Below are 22,321 nucleotides of genomic sequence, written 5' to 3'. Positions count from 1 at the left end.
GCTGCCCTCCCAACCTCGCTGCCCAAACCCCAGGCCCCGACGGGCCCGAACCTGGAGGGATGGCAGCCGATGGGGGCGTGGAAGACATTAGGAAGAAAAGGAACGGCCAAGACTCTTTTTTCTTTAACAAGCATTTAACTCTGCATCAGGAGACGCCAACACAGTATTCTCTTTCAGCCAGGTCAGCATCTGGATCTCCGTGCCAGCCGGCAGGGGAGGATGGGCACTGTAATTTATTCGCATCTGGGGGCTTTTGTATGGGACTTCCCTAGGCCAGCGTGCAAAGCTGCAACTGGGACACAGCCCACCAAGCTGAAATCCACTGCCATTTGGCACCTGAAAAGCACATGAACTGTCTAGCGTGGGGGAAGCGGTTCCCAGGGACAGTGAGCTGCCACATGCCCCTCACCCTGCTTTGCCCCCTGCCCCTTTGCCCCTCCTGCCTCTGCTGTCCACTTAAGATGAGTGGGGGGAGGAAGGGAAGAAGTAGGAAGTATGCAGAAAAATAGCACCCATCCCAGTGCTGAGTGTCAGCCAGGACTGTCAGCAGGCTGAGGACTTCAGCTCTGGTCAGCACAGGCTGAAACCTCAGTGTAGACTCTGTAATGGGGAAATACCGGATCAGGACGCTCAGATGGATCCCGCTTATGGTCATCGATTGGGGCCCTGTCTAAATGAGCCATCTGGTATTTGTAAATAACTTTTTATTACAAGTAACTGCCAGAACCCTGCCCATATGGACTCCTACCCATATTTTAGCTGGTACAAAACTTGAGTGAAGGAAAGATTGAGTGGGATGCCTGGAGAACCACAGGAGGCGGCAGCCAGCAGAGACGATGTGGTGTGCGGACATTGCACCCTCTGAGAAATGGGCCCTGGTGCTGTTAGAGAGGGGTGGTGCAGTGCCAGACAGTTCTAAGGGTGTGTTTAGGCCTTTCTCATCTGATTTATGGGAGTCCTTGGCTGGCATGCTTTGTTGTATTGCTGCTGAGAATTCATCCGCTCACCCATCCACCATCCACCCATCCATCCATTCATTCAGTCATTCATTCATTGCAACAAGTACTATTAATGGAGCCCTTGTTTAGTGTTGACAGCATCTTTTCCCCTCTTTAGGCTTGAGAGAAAATAGGTTTTTCAAACACCATTATGGCCACTCTGAGTTTGGCAACATTTTTCTCCTATATTGGATCTCAGTCTGATGATTTCGAGGACACTGCACTTGTGTATTCAAGGATCCCCCTGGATTCCACCCTAGAGATGGACGCCATGGGCCTTACCAAATTGCAGGCAGAAAACGGAATCCTCGGAGAGAGCAGGGCTAGGAGAGGCGTGTCCTCCTCAGCGGGGCCTCTTTCCAGAGTTCCCTGCCTTGTCCTGCTGCTGAAGGGAGGCACTGTCTCACACCTGCCCGCCTTCAAGTGCTGCTTTCCAAGAGGCAGAGCTAGTTCCTAATTTCTGGGGAGCCCCAGCTACATGGAAAATGACTTCCAGTAGAAACAGGGAGGGGTGAGCAAGGTGAGAAACAGGAAAGAACCTGTTTGAAAATATGCACCTGGCTCCTGAGATGAGTTTCCTCTCTCTTGAGGTCTGTATCCTTTCCTGAAAAGTCAGAGACATGGTGACCCCGAACCCCCATGCTCCTCCCGGTCCCCAGAGTAGTAGCAACATGAACCAAGGCAACAGCTTGGAAGCAGAAACTGTTTCCATCATGAGTCAAAAGATGGAGTTTGTGGGGAGACTCCCAGGGCGACCCTCTACCTGGTGCTGGCCTGGGCTCCACAGAGTGTAGGAGGCAGAGAGTTTTTTTCCCAGGTACCCCCACTCCAGCTTTCAGGAAGGACCCCCCATTCATGTGTTCTCCTGCATTTACTTTCAGAACAAACTAGAAATTCCTGATCCCCTTCTCTGGATCTGTGAGGATTCCTCTACCTTCCCTACTTCTTAACCCGGGGACAGGAAGACCTGCTGAAGAACAGCCATACCCCAGTGATAGCTCCTGAGTGAGTGGGGAGGCAGAGCAAGGTGAAGAGGAACAAATGTAGAAGTGCCTCTCTACAGGGTAACCAGAGACTGTAGACAGCACATGCAGGGGCAGACTGGCCTGTGAGGAGAGGGGTGACTCCAGTCAAGAGCAGGGTGTGGAGGCTGGGAGGGGCAGAGGCTGCAGGGGCACGGGGGGATGCTCTGGCCCCCATGTGCAGGTGGCACAGCCCCGTCCTCACCCTTCTTCAAGCCAGGACCTAAGTGTGAAATGACCACCTCTCATTAAAAATCACCTTCATCACTGCCAGGGGCAAGAAAACAGGGGGATACTGTGGGGGCAATTTCTATTCTAATTAACATTCGCCTTTTATTGGGGAACCCAAATCAGCCATTATCCAATAGCCAAGCATGGAGAAAAGGATCTGAAAACCTGAAAGTGATTAAAACTAGCTTGCCGGATGTTGCAATGGGGGGAAACCATAGGGAAGGGCCATAAATCAGATTCCGCCATCCTTCAAGGCTTCATTTTCCATAGTCTGGTTTCCACCAGGGTTTTCTCTGTAGCCCTGATGCTCACACTTAATCGAGCTTCTGGAGCAATGCAAAGCCTATTTCTCACTGTTTCTCTTTCACTCTTCTCTCACGTTTAGGAAGATCCCTCCTGCGGCAGATAGCCCCATGCCCTCGCCAGCAGCCCACCTCACCACCCCTGTTCCAGCATCCGTTTTACAGCCTTTCAGCAACCCCAGTGCTGTGTATCTTCCTTCAGCTCCCATCAGCTCGAGACTCACCTCTTCTTACATAATGACATCAGCCATGCTCTCAAATGCAGCTTTTGTGACATCGCCGGACCCGAGCGCCCTCATGTCACACACCACAGCTTTCCCTCATGTGGCCGCAACCCTCAGCATCATGGACTCAACCTTCAAGGCCCCACCCGCCGTGTCCCCGATACCAGCCGTCATCGCTTCCCCATCCCACAAGCCATCCAAAACCAAAACCAGCAAATCCTCAAAAGTCAAAGACCTGTCCGCCCGTAGCGACGAGTCTCCAAGTAACAAAAAGAGGAAGCCGCAGTCTTCGACTTCCTCCTCTTCCTCCTCATTACCCCTGCAGACATCCCTCGCCTCCCCATTGTCAGGGCCCCACAAAAAGAACTGTGTTTTGAATGCCAGTTCTGCTTTGAACTCCTATCAGGCGGCCCCTCCCTATAACAGTCTGTCTGTGCACAACTCAAACAATGGGGTGAGCCCACTCAGTGCCAAACTGGAGCCCTCAGGACGGACCTCGCTGCCTGGCGGCCCCACGGACCTAGTGAGACACGTGGGCTCTGGGGGCGGCAGCAGTGACTCCTGTCCCCTCTCTGTGCCCACCCTTGCAGGGGACCTCTCTCTGGCCTCACACAATGCTGTGTCTTCTCTGCCCCTCTCTTTTGACAAATCAGAAGGAAAAAAGCGTAAGAACTCAAGTTCTAGTAGCAAAGCCTGTAAAATCACTAAAATGCCTGGAATGAATAGCGTTCACAGAAAGAACCCGCCCAGCCTTCTTGCTCCGGTGCCCGATCCCGTTAACAGCACCTCCTCTCGGCAGGTAAGGGGCCCGTCCTTCCAGGAGCCTCCTGGCACTGCCCAGGGAGGGGGGTTGGGGAACCGGGCAGCGCCCCCTCCCCCCACCCCTGCTTAGCCAAGTGGTCCAAACAGGTGGCCCAGACAGGTAACACAAGCATGAGTCCCCTCCTTGATCTCCGTCTAGGTGATTCCACCCCTTGCTCTGAGAGAAGTTTATGTAACAGACACTTTGTACAGTATCCACTACGTGCTAGGTGCTGTTCCGAGTCCTGTATGAGTATCACCTCATTTAATCCTCACAATAGCCCAGCACAGTTGACGCTGTTGTAATCACCACTTTATAGATGAGCAGACTAAGGCACAGAGAGATTCTGAGCTCCCCACCTCGCTCTATTGTCAGTCTGGATGATTTCACTGAAGAGTTCTGTTGCCAAGCAGTTTGATCTATTGGCATCCCCTTAGGAAGAACCCGGGGCCTAGCAGGATACTTAATGACCTGGGTCCCATCTGGTGGGGTGGGGTGCTGTGCTTCTCACTTTACCAGGCTCCCTACTCCTAAGATAACTCTTTACTTCCTGAAGCAACACTGCAGCTCACACCACCTGGCACAGAAGTGTTCCAGGCCACTACACACAGATGAGGGTGTCGTGAGGGAAGCTTGGGGGAATGGGATGTGGTCCATGAAGAACACATGTTTTTTCCCTGGAGCCCTGTTCTCATCCTCAAGTCTCCCCATTCTTCTCTGGCCAGGATTGCTGTTTAGGAAACCCTCCCGCCCAACTCCGGTGTCATTTGTGTGTAGAGGAAGGAGCACAGGTAGGGAGGGGCTGCCTGGGGCCTCTGCGAGCTGAGTCCAGTGGGAGGGACCTCGCAGGACAGTGTGCATGGACTCTACCAGCAGCCCCAGGCTGACAGAATTCAATGGGCTCCAGCCCTGCCTGGGAGTGAGGGTTTTGGAGGCATGCGAGGCAGTTGTTTAAAAGATGTTTTCATGGTTTTCATCATCTTTGTGTGAGACTTGTTAAAACCTCATGAAGAGAAACTCTTGAGGGGGATTCACAAAACACAAGCAAACATGGGAGAAAAGCAATTTTGGATCTCAAGGGCCAGACAAGCTGCAACCCAAGGCCACGTTTGCAAGGGGTACATAGGTCCTCTCATTAGGGCCCAGACAATTGCACTCATCTGCAGTTGCAGGGATGCTGAGGAGAGGGACCAGAACCCACCGGGCACCCCCACCCTGAAACTAATAACTGCTCGCCCATGCCACCTCCAGGTCTCAGGATGGAGGGCAGATCCAGGGCTTCTTAAACTTGAATGTGCACATGAATCACCAGGGGATTCTCAATAAAGTGCACATTCTGAATCCACAGGTCTGGGGTGGATCCTGAGAGTCTGCATTTCTAACAGACACCAGGCAGTGCTGCTGCACTGGTGTGCTGGCCACAAACTGAGCAGCAAGGCTATAGTGCCACCTGTTTTCAATGAAGTTCTAGCAGCTAACTTTTACTTAATGGCCTGGGCTCTGGTCCAAGCCCTTCATATATTCATTTAATCTTCACCTGTTATTACCCCCATTTTACAGATGAGTTAACCAAGCACAGGAAGGTTAAATAATGTGCCCAAAGTCACACAGTGAGTAAGTTAGGGCTGGGATTTACACCCAGGCGGTTTGCCTCTGGAGTCTGGACTTTTCATCTCTGTCTCTATTGATGGAGTACCTCTGTATGGGTGGAGTGCCTCTGTCTTGAGTAAATGTGGCACTGTTGATTCTTTGATGCAGGACCATATGAAATGTTTTGTAAGCATGCTGAATTAGTCAAAACCAGTGGTGAAAGGAGCAGACAAGCCTCCATCAGATAGAGTGCTCATCAGGAGGGAAATCAAAAAGAGTGGATGAATGTAATGGCTGCCTTGGAGCTAGTCAATGTTGGTTCTCTATTGCAGCTGATGTCTGGGTGCTTGTCACCAGGCCATTAAGAAAAGGCTTTGTCCAGGGTCACCACCGGTGATTTCCAGGTGTTGGGGAAAGCCCTTCAGGAAGCCCTTGGGGAAATCTTAGGCCTTTGGAATCTCTTAGGAGACTGGGCAAGACGTGGCATGAGGGTGAGAAATTCAAGGTAAAATATGCTTTGGGGACCAATAGGGGATCTATTTAATTGTATCTGGTAGTTGTAAGGCCCCAGAATTTGCCACGGAGATACTAAATTGAACAAAAAAACAAGACTGCGAAGGTAAGGCAGGTGTCTATGAAAAGGCGAGTAGCGCGGAACTCCTCCCCTGAGGACGCCGCCCACCGCGAGCACGACGGCCACGCCCACACGCCCCGGCGGGAAGTTAGGAAGGCCTGGGCTTAAGCTGTGCCTCTTGCCGTATTTCTTAACGATGTGGAGTGTGCTGGGAAAACTTAGAAAAGACGCAGGCATTCATTCTCAGCCAGTCCAACGGAGTCTGGGCCTGAGACGAGATGGGTCAGGAACTGCAGTCATAGGTGGGAAAACTGGGCATCCTCCAGAAAACTTGCAGTCTGCACATCTGGGAAACGGCTTGAGAGTTCCCCTCAGTTTTCCCTCTGGGATGAGAGGGGCGTGGTGGAGGCCCCCTGAAACATCCCTTTTTCTCTGACGTTTAAGGTGGAAACACGAGTTCCACACCACAGGAGGAGGGCCTGCGAGGTGCCATGAAGCCTCCTCCTCTCCCCTCGCGACTCGTAGTATCCGGGAGTCTGTCCCCAGCTGACGCCCGTGTCTGAGGAAGGCTTCACTGGTGTCTTTCAGGTTGGGAAAAATAGCAGCCTAGCTTTGTCACAATCCAGTCCTTCAAGCATATCCAGCCCAGGACACAGCCGACCGGTAAGTTACTGGGGGGGCAGAAGTCCATAGGGTCTTCAGCAGGGTGGAAAGAACGTGGGCTCTGGGGTCAGACCCTGGTTCACATCTCATCTCCGGTTAAGAAAATGGCTGCCCGGAGTCTAAAACTAGGCCTTCTGGTAATTGGTTGTGTGCCTTTGGGCAAGTTACCTCATTTCTCTGTGCTTGAGTTTCCTCGTCTGTAAGATGGGCTCATTATGACCCCTATCTCATGTGGCTTTTGTGAGGATTAAATTAATTTATTGACATAAAGCCTCTACAAAATGCCTGAGCCCTAACACACAAATGCTAGCTTTTACTGTTAGCTGCTAATGCTGCTGCTGCTAAGTTGCTTCAGTCGTGTCCGACTCTGTGCACCCCCATAGACGACAGCCCACCAGGCTTCCCCGTCCCTGGGATTCTCCAGGCAAGAACACTGTAGTGGGTTGCCATTTCCTTCTCCAATGCATGAAAGTGAAAAGTGAAAGTGAAGTCGATCAGTTGTGTCTGAGTCTTCACGACCCCATGGACTGCAGCCTACCTATCTACCCATGGGATTTTCCAGGCAAGAGTACTGGAGTGGGTTGCCATTGCCTTCTCCATTTACTGTTAGCAGTTGCATGATGTTGGGCAGATTACTTCTCTGAGTCTCAGGTTTTTCATACGTTAAATGGCAAAATCGACACCTACCTTCTGAGGTCGCTGTGAAAGTTAAATAAGATGCTGTTGACTAACAGGCCTTACTCTTGGCAGACATTGGTCAGCACTTTCTCGAGGCTTCTGATGAGCTGTAGCTATGTGGTTTCAGGATGTGGTTTCATGGTGGAACTGTTCAGGGTAGATTTAAGAGGTTTTTTTTAATAAACTTGAGGTGTGTAAACAGTGTAGATGTGATTTTCTCCAGTGGAGTGTGTGCACGTCCTGGGGAGGCCAGGGAGGGTTGTACATGATGGGAAAAAATATGTGTATGGCTATTACATTGTCTTAGAAGTGCCATATGTGTCAGATACAAAATTACAGTGTTTTTCTGTACTTTGGCCTTTGGTCTTTCCCCACAAACCTTGGGTGGAGTGTGGGTGAAGGTTAATAGGGAACAGTTTTGTATCCTCAGATCAGGGAGTGCATCTCCACCAGTTTGAGTCACTTGTGGTGGGGTTTGCACTGAGCACCTGCAGCCCATCCTTTGTGCTAGGGTGAAGGAAGGGCCCCAGGAATCTGCCTGTTGATAGCAGGCCTCCTGAACGGGTTGCAAGGTGTGCCTGGAGACTCCACTTTGACCCTTTGCAGGCACCTGTGCCTTCACCAGCTCCAGGCACACCAGCTGGAAACCCACAGCGGGGTTTAACAGACAGCCTAACTGAATGTAGCAATAACACCAACACCTCTCTTTTGTTGAGCTCTTCCTCTGTAGATGCTGTACTCTGCCCCTCACATACGTTACATACGTTTCAACCTTTTAACAAACTGGTCATGTTGGGGACAAAATGTCATTTTGCAGATGAAGGTGAAGGAACTTGAACCAAACCTGTATATTCAAAGCCTTTATGCCTAACCCAGCACTATACTTCTTCCTTGGATAATTCTCCATGCTCTCTGGGGGTTAGTTAGGAAAAGATGGACAGAAAAACAAAACAAAAATGAAGACAGATCAGCTATCCTGGTCCTCCCTCCTGGAGAGGAGCCCCATTAATCTCCAGGATTTGTTCCTGTGCTTTCCTCCACAGCTGGGATCTTTGTGGCTACCTTCCATTTACCGAGTCCTTTACTTCAGTCACCTCATTTGCTCATCACAGCTGGCTTTTGCTGAATGCAGGAAGTGGCATGGTGTCCTTTTTATTATAGATGAGGAAATGAGGCTATCTTTTTGAACTCTTGTAGGTAACCCCAAATGTATGTTTTTGAAACAAGCTTTTTCTTTTTTCTTTTCTTTCCTAGAAGAACACAAACAGAACGGGCAGGATAAGGACTCTTCCATAACAAGACTCTGAAGCCAATTCCAAACCAATGCCTGGCCACGGGACCCCACCCCAGCCAGAAGAGGGAGGGGAGTGGGCAGTGGGGGAGAGTCTGTTTCCTGTGCCCTACCTGTGGCTCTGGCCTTTCTTCTTTTTTTAATTGACCAATTTTTAGTTTTGAGGAAAAAAAGGCAAAAGAACGTGAATTTGAGATTTACAGAAAACAAGTACCAGTGTTTTGTTTCCGTTCTTTCATTTGCCATGTGTATACCTTCTTCCAAGTTTGGAGTCACTCATCTAGCTTCTGATGCTGCTACTGCATCATTTTGCTCCAGCCACAAGAGCAGACATTGCAGAATGTCTGTTCCTGGTTGGCCTCATCTGAAACTCTTGAACTTGAGCACGTTCAGTGCTCCTTTCCTTGGGTTCTTCCATCTTTCCCTCCCGTCCCGTCCTGCCTGCCACTCTCTGGGTCCCCACTGGCCATCAGAGGAACAGGCTCTCGTACCTCCCCTCTAGACAGCGTGTTGATGGGGGAGGAGCTTTGCTGGGGAGCAGCCTGTGTTTGGGGAGCAGAGAGCTGGAGGGCGGGCCAAGTGTCCCCATCAGATTTCTAGGGAAGCAGAATAGCAGGAACCAGATGCAAAGTTGAGAACAGCAGCATTTAATGATGGGGCTCACTCAGTACCACTGTGCAGCTGTGCAGCTCACAGATGTACTGGGTTAGGGACAGGGGCAGGAACAGACCTACAGGGTTGCAGGAAGAATGGTGTGGGGGTAGGAAAAGACATCCTCAAAAGATGGTGGAAATTGGGTAACTGTGATCATCTGAGCTTGTTAGGCCTCCATGCTACACAATCCCTCCCAGAGCACCGTGTCCAAGGGCACAAAGCCGAGCAAGTCACTGGGGGGAAGAATTCCAGGGAAAGGGGCACAAGACCTCAGGAAGCCACTCAGGAGGAGGAATGGTACCCAGGGCTGTGGAAGTTCTCAAGCTGCCCTCTGGGGTTTGACGAGGAGAAAAGCAGGGCCAGAAGAAAGGGCTTGAGGGAAAACTGCTATGGAGGGTTAATTGCCAAACCCCTGTTGAGAATAAATACTAGCATTGCCCACCCACCACCATGCCCTTGGCCAGAGGCCCCCATTCCTACAAGCCACCCAGGAAAGAATGGTAAGGCCACCACTTATGGAGAAGAGCCAGAAGGGAGAAGCCAGAGGCCTGCAGCTACAAAACTGTTCACACTGGAGTTCTGAAAGAAACAATACCATAAGCTCTAATTGGGAATTGTAATCAGGAAAGGAATTCCCCATATAAAAATAGGTGTTCTGTGCTATGAATCATGTAACTTTGTGTACAGTATAATGGAAGAGATACTAGGAGTTTTTGCTTCATCCGTAAGTCAGATATGAATGCCAGTTTTGCCGCTGGATGTAAACCCTCATCCCTACCCTAAAGTTTTCTTTCCCATTCCCTCCAAACCCAAAGATCAGACTACTGTTAAATTTCACCATATGATTAGATTTTGCAAAGACGGGAGGCAAACGGAGTGATTTGCATCAATGGAATTGCACTGACAGTGTTTCTTAATAGGATTACTAAAGTTTTTAATATAAAATGATTTTTTTAAAAATCAGGAGTTGATATTAGGTACTAGGACATTAGTTCAGATGAATTCATTTTTATTTCTACAGTGTTAAAAGTGCACTTATATGCTGGTTTATTTCCATCTTGGGAAAAAAAGACTGCAAATTGAAGGGAAGATTGTTACTTTTTCTTTTAAAAAAAAAAAAGGTTAAGGCAGATTTTAAGACTTATAAATGTTTAAGAAATTATAAACAAGGTTAGACCCTTTGAAAAAAGTTTAGAAGATATTCTTAAAGTAAATTTTTATAGTGTTAATTTTGTAATAATTTATGTTTTACTATATTACAGAGCTAACTGACCAGAATAGTTTCAGAAACAATATGAAACTTAGGAAAGTTGAAGCAATGTTTATATTTTTAAAATGTTCTTTGAATTATGTTTTTATTGTACATTTCTTCAGACTGAAAAGTATGTACATATCTTTGTTATTTTTGCACAATTTTCGTCTCGTTCAGTTTTAGAAGTCTGTTGTTTTTTTTTTTAAATAATTTATTTTGAGTTGTAATACTTGCAGGAGTGAAAACAAAAAAATCTCAGCAACAAAATAACCCTCTGATTTACAAACTCTTACACTCAAGAGGGAAAACAAAGGTTGAGAGATTAAGTGGCTGCTTCTGAGAAATAATGTCTCGACAGGGACTAAAGGAGCAATTCAATGGATTTTAAACATTTTAGCTCTCTACATCTTGAATTGCAAGCTGGAATAAAGAGGCTCCCCACTGAATGCTGCTTACTTGGTGAAAGACTGGCTCTGACCAAGGTGAGGACATTTCTGGAAACTGAGCAAAAAGGGAAAACCCACGGTGTTTCTTCCTTCACAGTCAGCTACAGGTTTACTTTATAATGATGTATTCAAAACTCACAGCTTGAAAAATGGAATGCAAATAAAAGGTTTTCTTTCAGTTTGTTTGGATGGAGTTCAACTGGACCAGCCTATAAAGCATTATTGGGGGAATATCCTTTGGGTACTTCTGTTCTGCACACCCCACTCAGCCCTCTCTCCTAGCCCCTTGACTGCACACACCCCCATCTGCCTGAAGATCTTGTGACTTGTCGCCAGCCATAGAGGCTCGAAAGCTCTGGTTGTTAAAGCGTAACGCAATGCATAGACCTGTCAGCCATAAAAAAAAAAGCGACCTGGATAACTTGTATGCCTTCTTTTGTATCAATGTACCAATTGTAAATAATGCTGATCAACCTTTGTAGAGAATAGTTTATACAGCATATTCTATTATTGCTGATTCTCAGTGAACTCTTGTTTTAAAAAAGGAAAAAAAGAAATTTTCTATTTACACCTTCTATTTTGTTATGCTGTCAGCCCATGGCACTTTAACAAAACTCTGTGGGTTTTATGTAGCTGGTCAGTCATGGGGTATATTCAATAACTGTTGTTGCACAGAGGAGAATTTGCACCTGCTCATTTGTCCTTTCCTACTACCAATTTTAGAACCTTTTCCAGAAATTTTGAAGAAAGCATGTCCAAACATTCTAAACAAATACCACACTTGTGGAGTGGGTTTCTTTTCTATGATCCATATTTTGTAACACTAAGTATTTTCCTTCTTTGTCCCACACCTTTATGTATTAGCACTATCAGATAGAATTCATTCCATGCCTGTGATATTGTAAGCAGAATAAATGTCTAAAGTAGGTGTAAATAGTAAATTCTATGGCTTACAGTTTTAAAAAGGAAAGAACAAACATGTATCTATTGATACTGCCGTGGTGCAGCACCAGGCCTGGAGACATTCTCCAGTGAGCGATTGTATTTTTTTTTTTTGCTTTTTGCTTTTTTTTTTTTTTTTGTAACATGGCTTTGTAAATAAAATAATTTATATGTTTGTAAATCAATGTCTTTGGGTTTTCATAAAATGTAAATTTAGGGTATTGCTTTTTATTGTTCTGGGTGTATGTGTCCTCACCAGACGAGCCTTCCTGCTAGAACCCACATTTAAGGTGTAGAAGAGAGTTCATTCAACAGATATTTATGGAGCATCCCTTTTGTGGCTGCCTCTGAGCTAGGCACTCTGCTCAGTGATGAGAAACAGATACAGACCCAGATGCTTTCTGAAGGCACCCAGGTAGGGCAGACAGTACATAAATACATGATGGAATGCCTAATTACTGATTGTGGCAAATGGTAGAAAGATTTGAGTTCTATGATAGAGAATAACAGGATACACCAATGTAAAATGGATTGAGGGGGTGGTTTGCAATCAGGGAGTTGCCTGTGAGAAAGTGAGCTGAAAGACGGTGTCAGGGAGATAATCCCAGGCAGAGCTGGGCCACAATGGGAAAAGTCTGGTAGATTCTTGAAGACTAAGGAAGACAGAACAGGGAAAGGGATGGGCAGAGCAAGGAAAGGATGCACAGAAGGTGTGGCAAGGTCACAAAAGGCCTCATAGTTTAGATTTCTGTGCTCAGTTCAATGGGAATCCTTTGAAGGGTTTTACATAAGGGCATGATGTGATCTGATCTGTTGAAGGATCTCTAACTGCTGTGTAGAGAATCCATCAGAAGTTGTTGCAAGATACCCAGTGAGACATTGTGTTCATGTGGTTCCAGAATGGTGACAGTATATACTAAAAAAAGTGAATGGATTCAAGATCCATTTTACATGTTAAATTGATGAGACGTGCTTAGGAATTGGATGTAAGAGTAAGGAAAACAATGACTCCCAGGTTTCTGGTAGAGCAATTGTATTGGGTGGAGATGCCATTTCTTCAGAAGTAGAAAACCAGAGGAAGAACAGGATTTGGGGAGGGGGCAAAAGAAACATTTCATGGAAATAAAGAATTATGTTTTGCATGTTTACATTTGTTCATATGTGATATTACTATGGAACCGCTAAGCTGCTGGGTCAAGAAGGCATGAGATATACATGATGGGAGCTCTCAGCAGGGGTAAGCTGGAGGCATCAATCTGGGAATCTTTGTTATACAGATGATATTTAGAGCCACAGGTATATGTGTGATTACTTGAGAGAATGTAGGGGAAGAAGAGCAGGCATTTAGAGGTTAGGTGGGAACAGAAAAGCTCACAAAGAACCCAAAGAGGAAGCACTCACAAAGAGAAGAGAGAGAACCCAACAGGTAGTAGTTCCCTGGAAGCTAGGGCTATAGGATGCTTCACGCAAGGAAGAGTCAGCTGAGTTTACTGTTGCAAAAGGAAGAGAGAGACGGTATTGAGTCTGAGGTACTGCAACATGGAGGTCATTGGGGACTATTAATCTAGGTCTGTCATAACAAATTGCTACAACTTGGTGGCCTAAAAGAACATGAATTCTTTCTCTCAGAGTTCTGATGACCAGCAGTTCAAAATCAAGCAGGGTTGCACTCCCTCAAAGGCTGTGGGGGAGATTCCTTCCCAGCCTCTTCTGGTTTCTAGCGATGGCTTACAGTCCTTGGCATTCCTTGGCTTGTAGACTCATCAATCCCATCTGTGCCTCCTTCACATGGCTTTCTGCTCTATTCTCCTGGGTTTCAAGTTCCCTATGGCCTTTCTCTTATAAGGACATCTGTCCATGGACTTAAGGCTCACCCTAAATCCTAGATGATATCCTCTCAAGATACCTAACATAGTTACATCATTTTCCAAATAATTCATACTCAACATGTTCTAAGGGTTACAACTTGGACATAGAGTGATCATAGCAAAGCAGGTATGATGAAGTGGAAGTGTCAGGGGACTGAAGGAAATTCAGGTGTGTAGACAAGTCTTAAGAAGGTTAAAAGGCACAAGGGAGTGTTTAGATTTTGTTTCTTTTTGTTTCTTGTGTTTTTCAAAGTAGAAGGGTCCAGATTGTGATTCATATGCTGCTGAGGCTGGGACAATAGAAGGGAGAGGTTGAAGAAGCAGAAAAAAGGGGTGATTTTTTTAAAAGATTTTTTTGATGTGGAGCATTTTCCAAAGTCATGGAATTTGTTACAATACTGCTTCTGTTTCTAGTTTTTGTTTTTTGGCCACAAGGCATGTGGGATTCCAGCTCCCTAAAAGGGAGTCAAATCCACACCCCCTGCATTGGAAGGTGAAGTCTTAACCACTGAACTGCCAGGGAAGTTCCAATTTTTTTTTTTAAAGGGGCATTTTTGAAAAGGCAAGAGGAAAGTGAATTTGAACATATGTGGAGGTATTAGCTTTTGTGGTGCACAAAGATCAGCCAAGGCATATTACAAATTTTAAGAGCTTATCTGTGCAAAAATGGGATTCGAGTCAGGCAGTGCCAAACCAGAAGTGGTTAGGAGCTCCACCAACAGGAGCTGGGGAGAGATTTTTATAAAGAAAGGGTGGAAGGAAAGTATTGATTGGCTATAGCTTAAAGCCTTGTTGGCTATTTGTGATTGATTGTCCCTAGCATTTTGATTTTGTAACCTTGAGACATTTACAGACTTAGGTACTGATTTGCTTACATAGGCCCCTAGGGCATTAGAGCATCTCAGTCTAATGGCCTCTTTGTTTAATTAATTTAACAGTAGTCAGGGGGACACTTCCTCCAGGGAAAAGGGGAAGAAGTCAGCTTCTAGATTCACTGCTGGGCAAGATTAGAGAATACCCATCTGATGGCTTCCACTTTCTCAGTGACCATGGGCAAGCCAGGTGTGCCTGAGATCTCAAAAGAAGTTTGGGAAGAGTGAAGAGAGAATGAAATAGTTACTAATGAAACTGGATTGCCACACAGTATTGACAGCATATTTATGATTCCTGATCAAAGCACAGCCCTAACATGGAGATGACAGTCTAGGAGAGCTGTTTGAGCACACCAAGGGCAGAGGAAGGCTCCTTGGAGTCAACACTCTCAGGCAAACCGTGGCACATTTCTTGTTTTGCCTCAGGCTAAAGTGTGAATATTTTTGTACAGAAGAGGAAAAAAACAGAGGAAGCCCATTGACATTGCACATAAAGGTATAATTTTATTATCCATAGGCACGAAATGTCGTGTAGTGCATCTAGCACGAAAGACATCATTTATGCCTTGGTTCTGAGCTTTGTCTGTGACTGGCTATCCATCACTGATCTGGCCTGGGTGACTTCTAACTTCATTCTGAAAGGAGCCTAGACATCCTGGAACTCTGAGAAGCCTCTCTCAAAATTAGTCATAAGCTTGGAGAATCAATGTGAAAACAGGAAGTAATCTTTTAAAAATTTATTTACTTGACTGCTTGGGGTCTTGGATCATGTAGCATCTTTCCTTGCAGTGTGCGCTCTACAGTGTGCAGGCTCAGTAGTTGTGTCCTGCAGGCTTCAGTAGTTCTGGTGCTTGGGCTTAGTTGCATTGTGGATGTGGGATCTTAGTTCCCCCACCAGGAATGGAACTTGTGTCCCTGCCTTGCAAGGCAGAGTCTCAACCACTGGGCCACCAGGGAAGTCCTGGAAGTAATCTTGAAGACCCTCTAATGCAAGGGAGGAAACTGAGACACAGGTCAAATGAGGTATCAAGAGCACATAGCTGGGCTGACGGGCAAGCCTGTCCTCCCTTGTCTGGTTCTCTTTCCATTGTAGTTCCTTGCCTCCTGTAGATATAAACACCTACAGATGTTTCTTCCTAAGCCACTGTAGACATTTCCATAAAGGTATTTTACAGTTCTGTGCATATCCTAGTTGCTTTACTCAGGTCTCTGGAATTTTACAATACTACAGTATTTTTTCTCCTTTTTGATTTTTCCCATTCGTCAATAACTACTTGCCTAGTGGATTATCTCTTGCTTTCTGATCTGAGACTATTCCAGAACATCAGGTTTAAGGTATCCATGTCACTGAGCGAAGTTCCCAGGAATGTATTTCAATAAGTTTATTTTCTCTTTATTACATCTTCATAAGCCGTTCAACTCAAAAAGTAAATGAGGAAGGTGTAAAGAAGCTAAACACCTCTAACACCCAATCAGTCCCAGACAAGTCTGAATCATTGCAGAATCATGCTGGAAGCCAGTAGTTCAGAGGTGCTGCATTTGTTGTGACAGTTGAAATCACAAATCTGATCTAAGGTCACTAACACTGGAAAAGGTCTCTCAATTTTAAAAAATTCTGTAATTTTTCTGGGTAGCACCTTTTGCCTTTTAACACTCCAGTAAATTTTTAGTCAAAGCAGCAGCAGCCTCACAAAAGCGTTTGCATCTTCAGGTACCTGGGCTGGCTGCTCACTGGGAAGCTGCTTTGAAAGTAGGCGCTCATGTGCTCTGTGTTAGGGTTTTCGTTTTCTCTCCACCCACTTCACTTCCCTGTTTGATTTCCTAGCGGGTCTTATCACTAACCCCTTCCTCTACCCCCCGCCCCAAATCTCTCCAGTGTTCCTGAATAACCCAGATACAGTGTAGGGGGACGCAGGGAGAGGGTAACATTTCTGGCACATTGTTGGAATAGGGTGAAGGCAGAGCCTCATAGAAGGGAAGAAAATGGAGAGGAAAACATGATTCTGGAGCTTTTCCTTTGGAAAGAATAAGATGCATGTTTTTGCTCTTGTTTGCAATTTTTACAAGTTTTTTCTGTCCAGCCCAATAAACCGAGAAGGTTTGGATCTAGACTAGATGCATAGCACTGCTCCTGACTGACTGCTGGAGGACACGCTAAACAGGGTACCTCCCGCAGGGCTCACCTTCCAGCACTTGGAGGATGTTCCTGCCAGGTCCATGCTGAGCCCAGCATTGTTCAACATTTTAATTAATGAATTGGCATTCAAAGTAACCTTGGTGAATTAAAGCCATGAATACCAACAGACAGATTTATAGAATAGATGTTACCTTTGGGGGCACAGGGGAAGATTCTGATGCTAGAAATGTTCTGTATCTTGACCTGAACGTAATCATGGGTGAAATATTTATCAGGTTGTGTACTTAACGATTTGCTCATTTTACCATGCACTTTTAAATGTAAAAGTTTACACACAGAAAAGGTAAAGGGCAAACTTGGAGCGATAATTGTCTTTGCAGAAAGAAGAAAGTTAGCAGTGATTTGAGGAAAATACTAATAAGCCCGTTTTCTCCCCAGGTCCTCGAGAAGCAGTAGGCACCTCAGCGGAGGGGTGCACAATGGGCTGAAGATAGGGAAGAGGGGCTTGAAATCTCACATGAGGTTGTCAGACCCCTCGAGACCCCTTCACCTCCCACATGCAGCCAAGTGGCTATTTTCTCTCCACCCCTAGCAGGTGACTAAAGGGTTATTTTCTGGAAAAACTGAATTGGAAGCCAAGATTCAGGATCCACAGAGACTGGTCCAACAGAGAAAGTTGTCTTGGGGTGGGATAGGGGATGAAATGAGGCAGAAGATTGTCTCTTCTCATCACAAATTGTAGAATTTTAGTTTGTTACAAAATTGTGTGTGTATGTGTTGCTTTGATATTTTTAAATTTTAGGTAAGTGTATCGTCAGGACGCCCACACAATGATTAAATATATGGGAGCCATTAGATGATCTCACTGTTGTGTGTCCAGAGTGTAGTGTTTGGCCCTGGGTTTGGCAGCTTATAAACACTGGAATCAGGACCAGAGAAAAGCGGTCAAAGTAATCAAATACAGTTGATGGCAGTGAATAGTTGTGGAATACACTGTCCTAGAGATGGCTGAAAATGGAATGCCAGGGATGGCTTTAAAAACAATTCTCCTTCATAGAGGGACTTTCCCAAAGGTGATCTCGTGCTGGTAGAGTTTGGCGTGGATTACCATATGAGTTACATTGACATGCTGCTGCTCTTTCATTCAAAAAACATCTATATCTCATGTTTCCTTGGACTTCAAGTTTATCTGTAGGATCCTCCTAAGTGAAAGTGAAAGTGAAGTCGCTCAGTCGTGTCCGACTCTTCACGATCCCGTGGATTGCAGCCTACCAGGCTCCTCCGTCCATGGGATTTTCCAGGCAAGAGTACTGGAGTGGGTTGCCACTGCCTATGCTTGCTACTGTTTTAGGATCCAAACAACACTGAATAACACAGTTCTTTAGGATCTCAGTGTTGTTTGGATCCTAAAACAGTAGCAAGCATACTGTTGGCATACAATAGATGTTTACTGAGTTAAATGATAGAGTGGTGTGCTGATAGTAAATGTTGAACATCCAGCTTTAGGGGTGGCAGAGGAAGCATTTGCTGATTTCTGTGGTGTTAACACACCCACTGTGAGTGAATTCAAGCTACCGGTATGACCTTTCCGAATGCTGAAGGGGAAGGGGAGTGCACATGAGCCCCCGTGAGCCTGGGCAAGCCAGCTCCAGCGTACAGTGACCTTGGCCAATGCAGAAGACATACTCATGACCAGCAATACTATATCAATTCATGTTAAACTACAATAAATAATCTAATCCATTAGTCAGGCCAACAAGGAGAATTTACTATCGGTTAGAAATAACCAACATTCAAATGAACAATTTCTTACCATTTTTAAGTTTTGTTTTAAACTTATTCCTGCTTGAAAAGGGCACTGAGGCAAAGTGGATGCCCTAGTTTCCAAAATAATATCCAAGCAATTGTCTTTCTTGTATAAGCAGTCCCCACTCTGTGGGCTGTGCTCCAAGTGTTTCATTTGGAACCTAATATTTTCCTCCACTTAAATGTAAAATCAAGGGTGATTAGGTTGCAGGACAGCCCACAAAAGCCCATAGAGTCCACAAAGCACCTGAAGTCTGATGTCAGTGCTGCTGCTGCTGCTAAGTCGCTTCAGTCGTGTCCGACTCTAGCGACCCCATGGACTGCAGCCTACCAGGCTCTCTGTCCATGGGATTTTCCAGGCAAGAGTACTAGAGTGGGGTGCCATCGCCTTCTCCAGATGTCAGTGCAGGGGTGTTATTTTGAGAAATGTGTCCTCAGTTCCAACTGGGGAAGACAGGATTGTATGCCGCCTGGCTGCTATCCCAGCCATGAGAGACCACTTCCTGCCACCTTGCCATCTGCCAACTGCTAGGAGAGTAGAGACTTCTGGCCTGTACCCTGAGCAGACTTCTAGCTCTAAGCCATACTTGCACTACTCTGACATCAAGAAAACAGCTAACAGGACAGGAATTCCCCTGATGGTGGTAGTGGTGAAGGTGGTGGTGGGAGGGGGAGGAGGGGTGAACTAATAATATTACTGATTATGTGTTCCACATCTTTTCCCATTTAATCCTTGCAATAATTCTATGAGGTTGGTAAGATTATTACCCCCATTTCACAGATGAGAAAACTGCAGTAACTGAGAGGTCAAGTAATTTGATCAAGATCACACAGTTAGTAAATGAGGAAGCCTCTTGGTAAAGGGTCCTTAACTCCTCAAGCAAGCTGTGTAAACAGATCCTCTGAGGTCATCCTTATACAAATAATTTAGAAGCTCAAAGAATGTTGTTCCTAAGTTCTGTTCTGGGCCTCAATTCGATGGACCTAATGAAAGCTTAAAAAGAGCTAGTTGGTGTGTTGGGGGCTAAATTTAGGCTTAGGGTATAATATGACATTTGGAAATGCAGAAGTAGCCTCCCAAATGAAACGGAACAGAAAAAAAGAAGAATTTGTGTAAAAACTGGTGAGATCTGAATGAGGTCTATACCTGAGTGAACAGTGTTGTATCAATGCTGATGTCCTTGTTTAACAAAGACAATGTTCTAAAGTTATATAAGACATTATCATTGGGAGGAGCTGAAGGAGGATACACTGGAACTCTTTGTACTACTTTGCAACTTCTTGTGAATCTTAACTATTTTAGAGTTTAAAAAAATTTTTTGATGAAGTACTGTACAGAGTATACCAAAGCACCAGTTATCCCAATCTGCTCCTTGGGACCCTTCGTACTGTGGCCACGCTGTTGATACGGTCTACATTTTCATGTTTTGTAATATGAATTTAAATTACTGTTTCAAGATGTTTTTAGCATTTTTGCTCTTTTTAGGTCATTGAAGAATGAAGAAAGCTCCTGAGTAGATAACTGAGGCACTATCACAGATAATTGAGCGTTACCATTTCACAAAGACTGTAAGTTTGAGACCTGAGTTCCACAGAACCCTGTTTCCCTATTAAATCACAGTTGTAAAGCTAAAACAGGCACCTGTGTTTGTCTCACCTGATGCAAAAATTAATCTGATATCACTACTAGACCATGTTCTGGTGGGTTTTTTTTTTTTTTCAACTCTAAAAATCCAGCTCACCAATAAAGCAACTTGGCGAAAATGAAATTATCAGGTTCTAAATTATGTTTCCCTTAATATTTGCATAAAAAATGTTAAATGCATAGTAGATACACCTTTAGTTCCTCCCACATTGACACACAGAACCAAGAATCTATAGATCTAAAGCTGCAACACAGAACTGAAAGGTTAAAAAAAAAAAAAAAAAAACAGAAAACACTTCTAATAGGAAATGAAGTAGGAACTCCTGTGGACATAGGTTGTAGACTATATATAGTACTGATTTCCGCCTTCTCATTTTAACAACACTATTAAGATAATAATAGCTAACACTCATGTAGCTCTTCCTACATGCCTGGCATCATTTTTATAAGAGCTTTACATATATTAACTCAGTCCTGAAGACATCTTCTGTGAGGTAGATATACTGTCTCCATCCTGTCCTTGGGGAAACTGAGGCAGAGAATTTAGGTGTTTGGCCCAAGACCAAAACTGGGTTTTAAAGTGAGGCAGTCTGGCTCCAGGGGCCCCTGCAGGATACTGCCTCACCACACACATGCTCAGAAAGTGGGTTTCATGTTTTCTCCCTTTTCTTCAACAGCAATCAAAACTCCTAGATGAGACATCTATAACTTGTCCCTGGTTGACACTGAAAATCGAGAGAAGGGGTTAGCCCACATTCTGCCCTGGCCACTCACGTCCCCACACTATCCCTTTTATATATACCCTCCCCCAAACGGACACGCTAACCCTGAGCTCTAGGTCCAAGTTTACGGGCAGGTTGACAAGTCCATCCGCAACACCAAAGACCAAGCTTTTTATGTTTAGTGGTCCATAAATGGAGTGAGCACATATTAAGTTGACCTGGGACATTCCAAGTTTTATGGTTGAAAGCTTCATGGCCATGGGCCTCCACACACACACGGTTCTGCACAAACCAGGACAGTCAGTTGGTCATTGTGTGCTCTAGAAACACTTGGGAAAGTATTAAAAAGTTATGATGCCTGAGGTAGCCCTCTACCCTTGTGCTCTGGCCTCCAAAGCAATTATATCAGTCTCTTGGGGGTGAGGGAGAAGACACTGTATTTTTTAATGACTCCCCAGGAGTTTCTAGCGTTCTGGGTTGGTAGGGGCTGTGGGATTCTACCAAGTATGAGCTGGGAGCGTCGAGGCTCTCAGGACTCCTGATCAACATTTTCTAGACCTTTAGCTCAGTTCTCACCAGCTGCTGTAATGTGCGGTCTCAGTCCTGACTGTCCACTAGGATCTTTAACAACAAGAGGAGCCTTTAATAACAAGCAATTCAGGAATAAAAAAGGCACAGCCACTTTGAGTAGACAGTTTGGCAGTTTCTTAAAAAGTTAAACATACACCTACCATATGAAACAGTCATCCCACTCTTAGCTATGTACTCAAGAGAAATGAAATCCTCTGTTCACACAAAGATCTGTCCACGAATAGCCTTGCAGCTTTATTTGTAATAACTCCAAACTGAATGGAATCCAAATGTCGATCCACAGGTGAACAGATAAATTGTAATATATGCATCCTGTGGAATCTTACTCAGCAATGAAGAGGAATAAAATATTTATACATGCAACAACATGGGTGAATCCCCCAAAATAATGTTGAATGAAAGACCAAAAAAAAGACCAAATAATAGACCAAAAAATATATATATATATACTGTATGATTCTATTTATGTAAAATTCTACAAAATGTAACCTACAGTTACAGATAGCAGGTCAGTTATGCCTGGCAATAGGGGGTAGGGACAGGATTAAGGAGGAGTGAGAAGAAGGAACTAGAAAGGGACACGGTAACTTTGGGTGTTGATAGTTATTTTCCTTATCTTGATGAGGGTGATTTCATGATACATACATACATCAAAACTTATCCAAGAGTATACCTTAAATATAGTGGAAACAGTGTCAGACTTTATTTTGGGGGGCTCCAAAATCACTGCAGATGGTGACTGCAGCCATGAAATTAAAAGACGCTTAGTTCTTGGAAGGAAAGTTATGGCCAACCTAGATAGCATATTCAAAAGCAGAGACATTACTTTCCCAACAAAGGTCCGTCTAGTCAAGGCTATGGTTTTTCCTGTGGTCATGTATGGATGTGAGAGTTGGACTGTGAAGAAGGCTGAGCGCTGAAGAATTGATGCTTTTGAACTGTGGTGTTGGAGAAGATTCTTGAGAGTCCCTTGGACTGCAAGGAGATCCAACCACTCCATTCTGAAGGCGA

General features: G+C 45.1%; 1 protein-coding gene across 9 annotated transcripts in view; it reads left to right on the top strand.

The window, feature by feature from the left end:
* The window catches only part of ATXN7L1 (ataxin 7-like 1), a 257,762-nt gene extending 245,648 nt beyond the window's left edge, over positions 1-12,114 (top strand). For 7 of the 9 annotated variants that reach the window (XM_010841444.1, XM_010841450.1, XM_010841448.1 and 4 more), the window contains 4 exons: positions 13-181; positions 2,637-3,576; positions 6,332-6,406; positions 8,339-12,114. In XM_010841444.1, the coding sequence (XP_010839746.1) occupies positions 13-181; positions 2,637-3,576; positions 6,332-6,406; positions 8,339-8,380 (1,226 nt within the window). In that variant the 3' untranslated portion in view covers positions 8,381-12,114. The remainder of the gene's footprint in view (positions 1-12; positions 182-2,636; positions 3,577-6,331; positions 6,407-8,338) is intronic. The other 2 variants (XM_010841452.1, XM_010841451.1) reach the window with 2 other exon arrangements.
* The last annotated feature ends 10,207 nt before the right edge of the window (positions 12,115-22,321 follow it).

This window comes from Bison bison, unplaced genomic scaffold (assembly GCF_000754665.1).
Source record: "Bison bison bison isolate TAMUID 2011002044 unplaced genomic scaffold, Bison_UMD1.0 scf7180017864162, whole genome shotgun sequence".
NCBI classification, from domain to species: Eukaryota; Metazoa; Chordata; class Mammalia; order Artiodactyla; family Bovidae; genus Bison; species Bison bison.
This window is presented reverse-complemented; position numbering and strand designations above follow the sequence as displayed.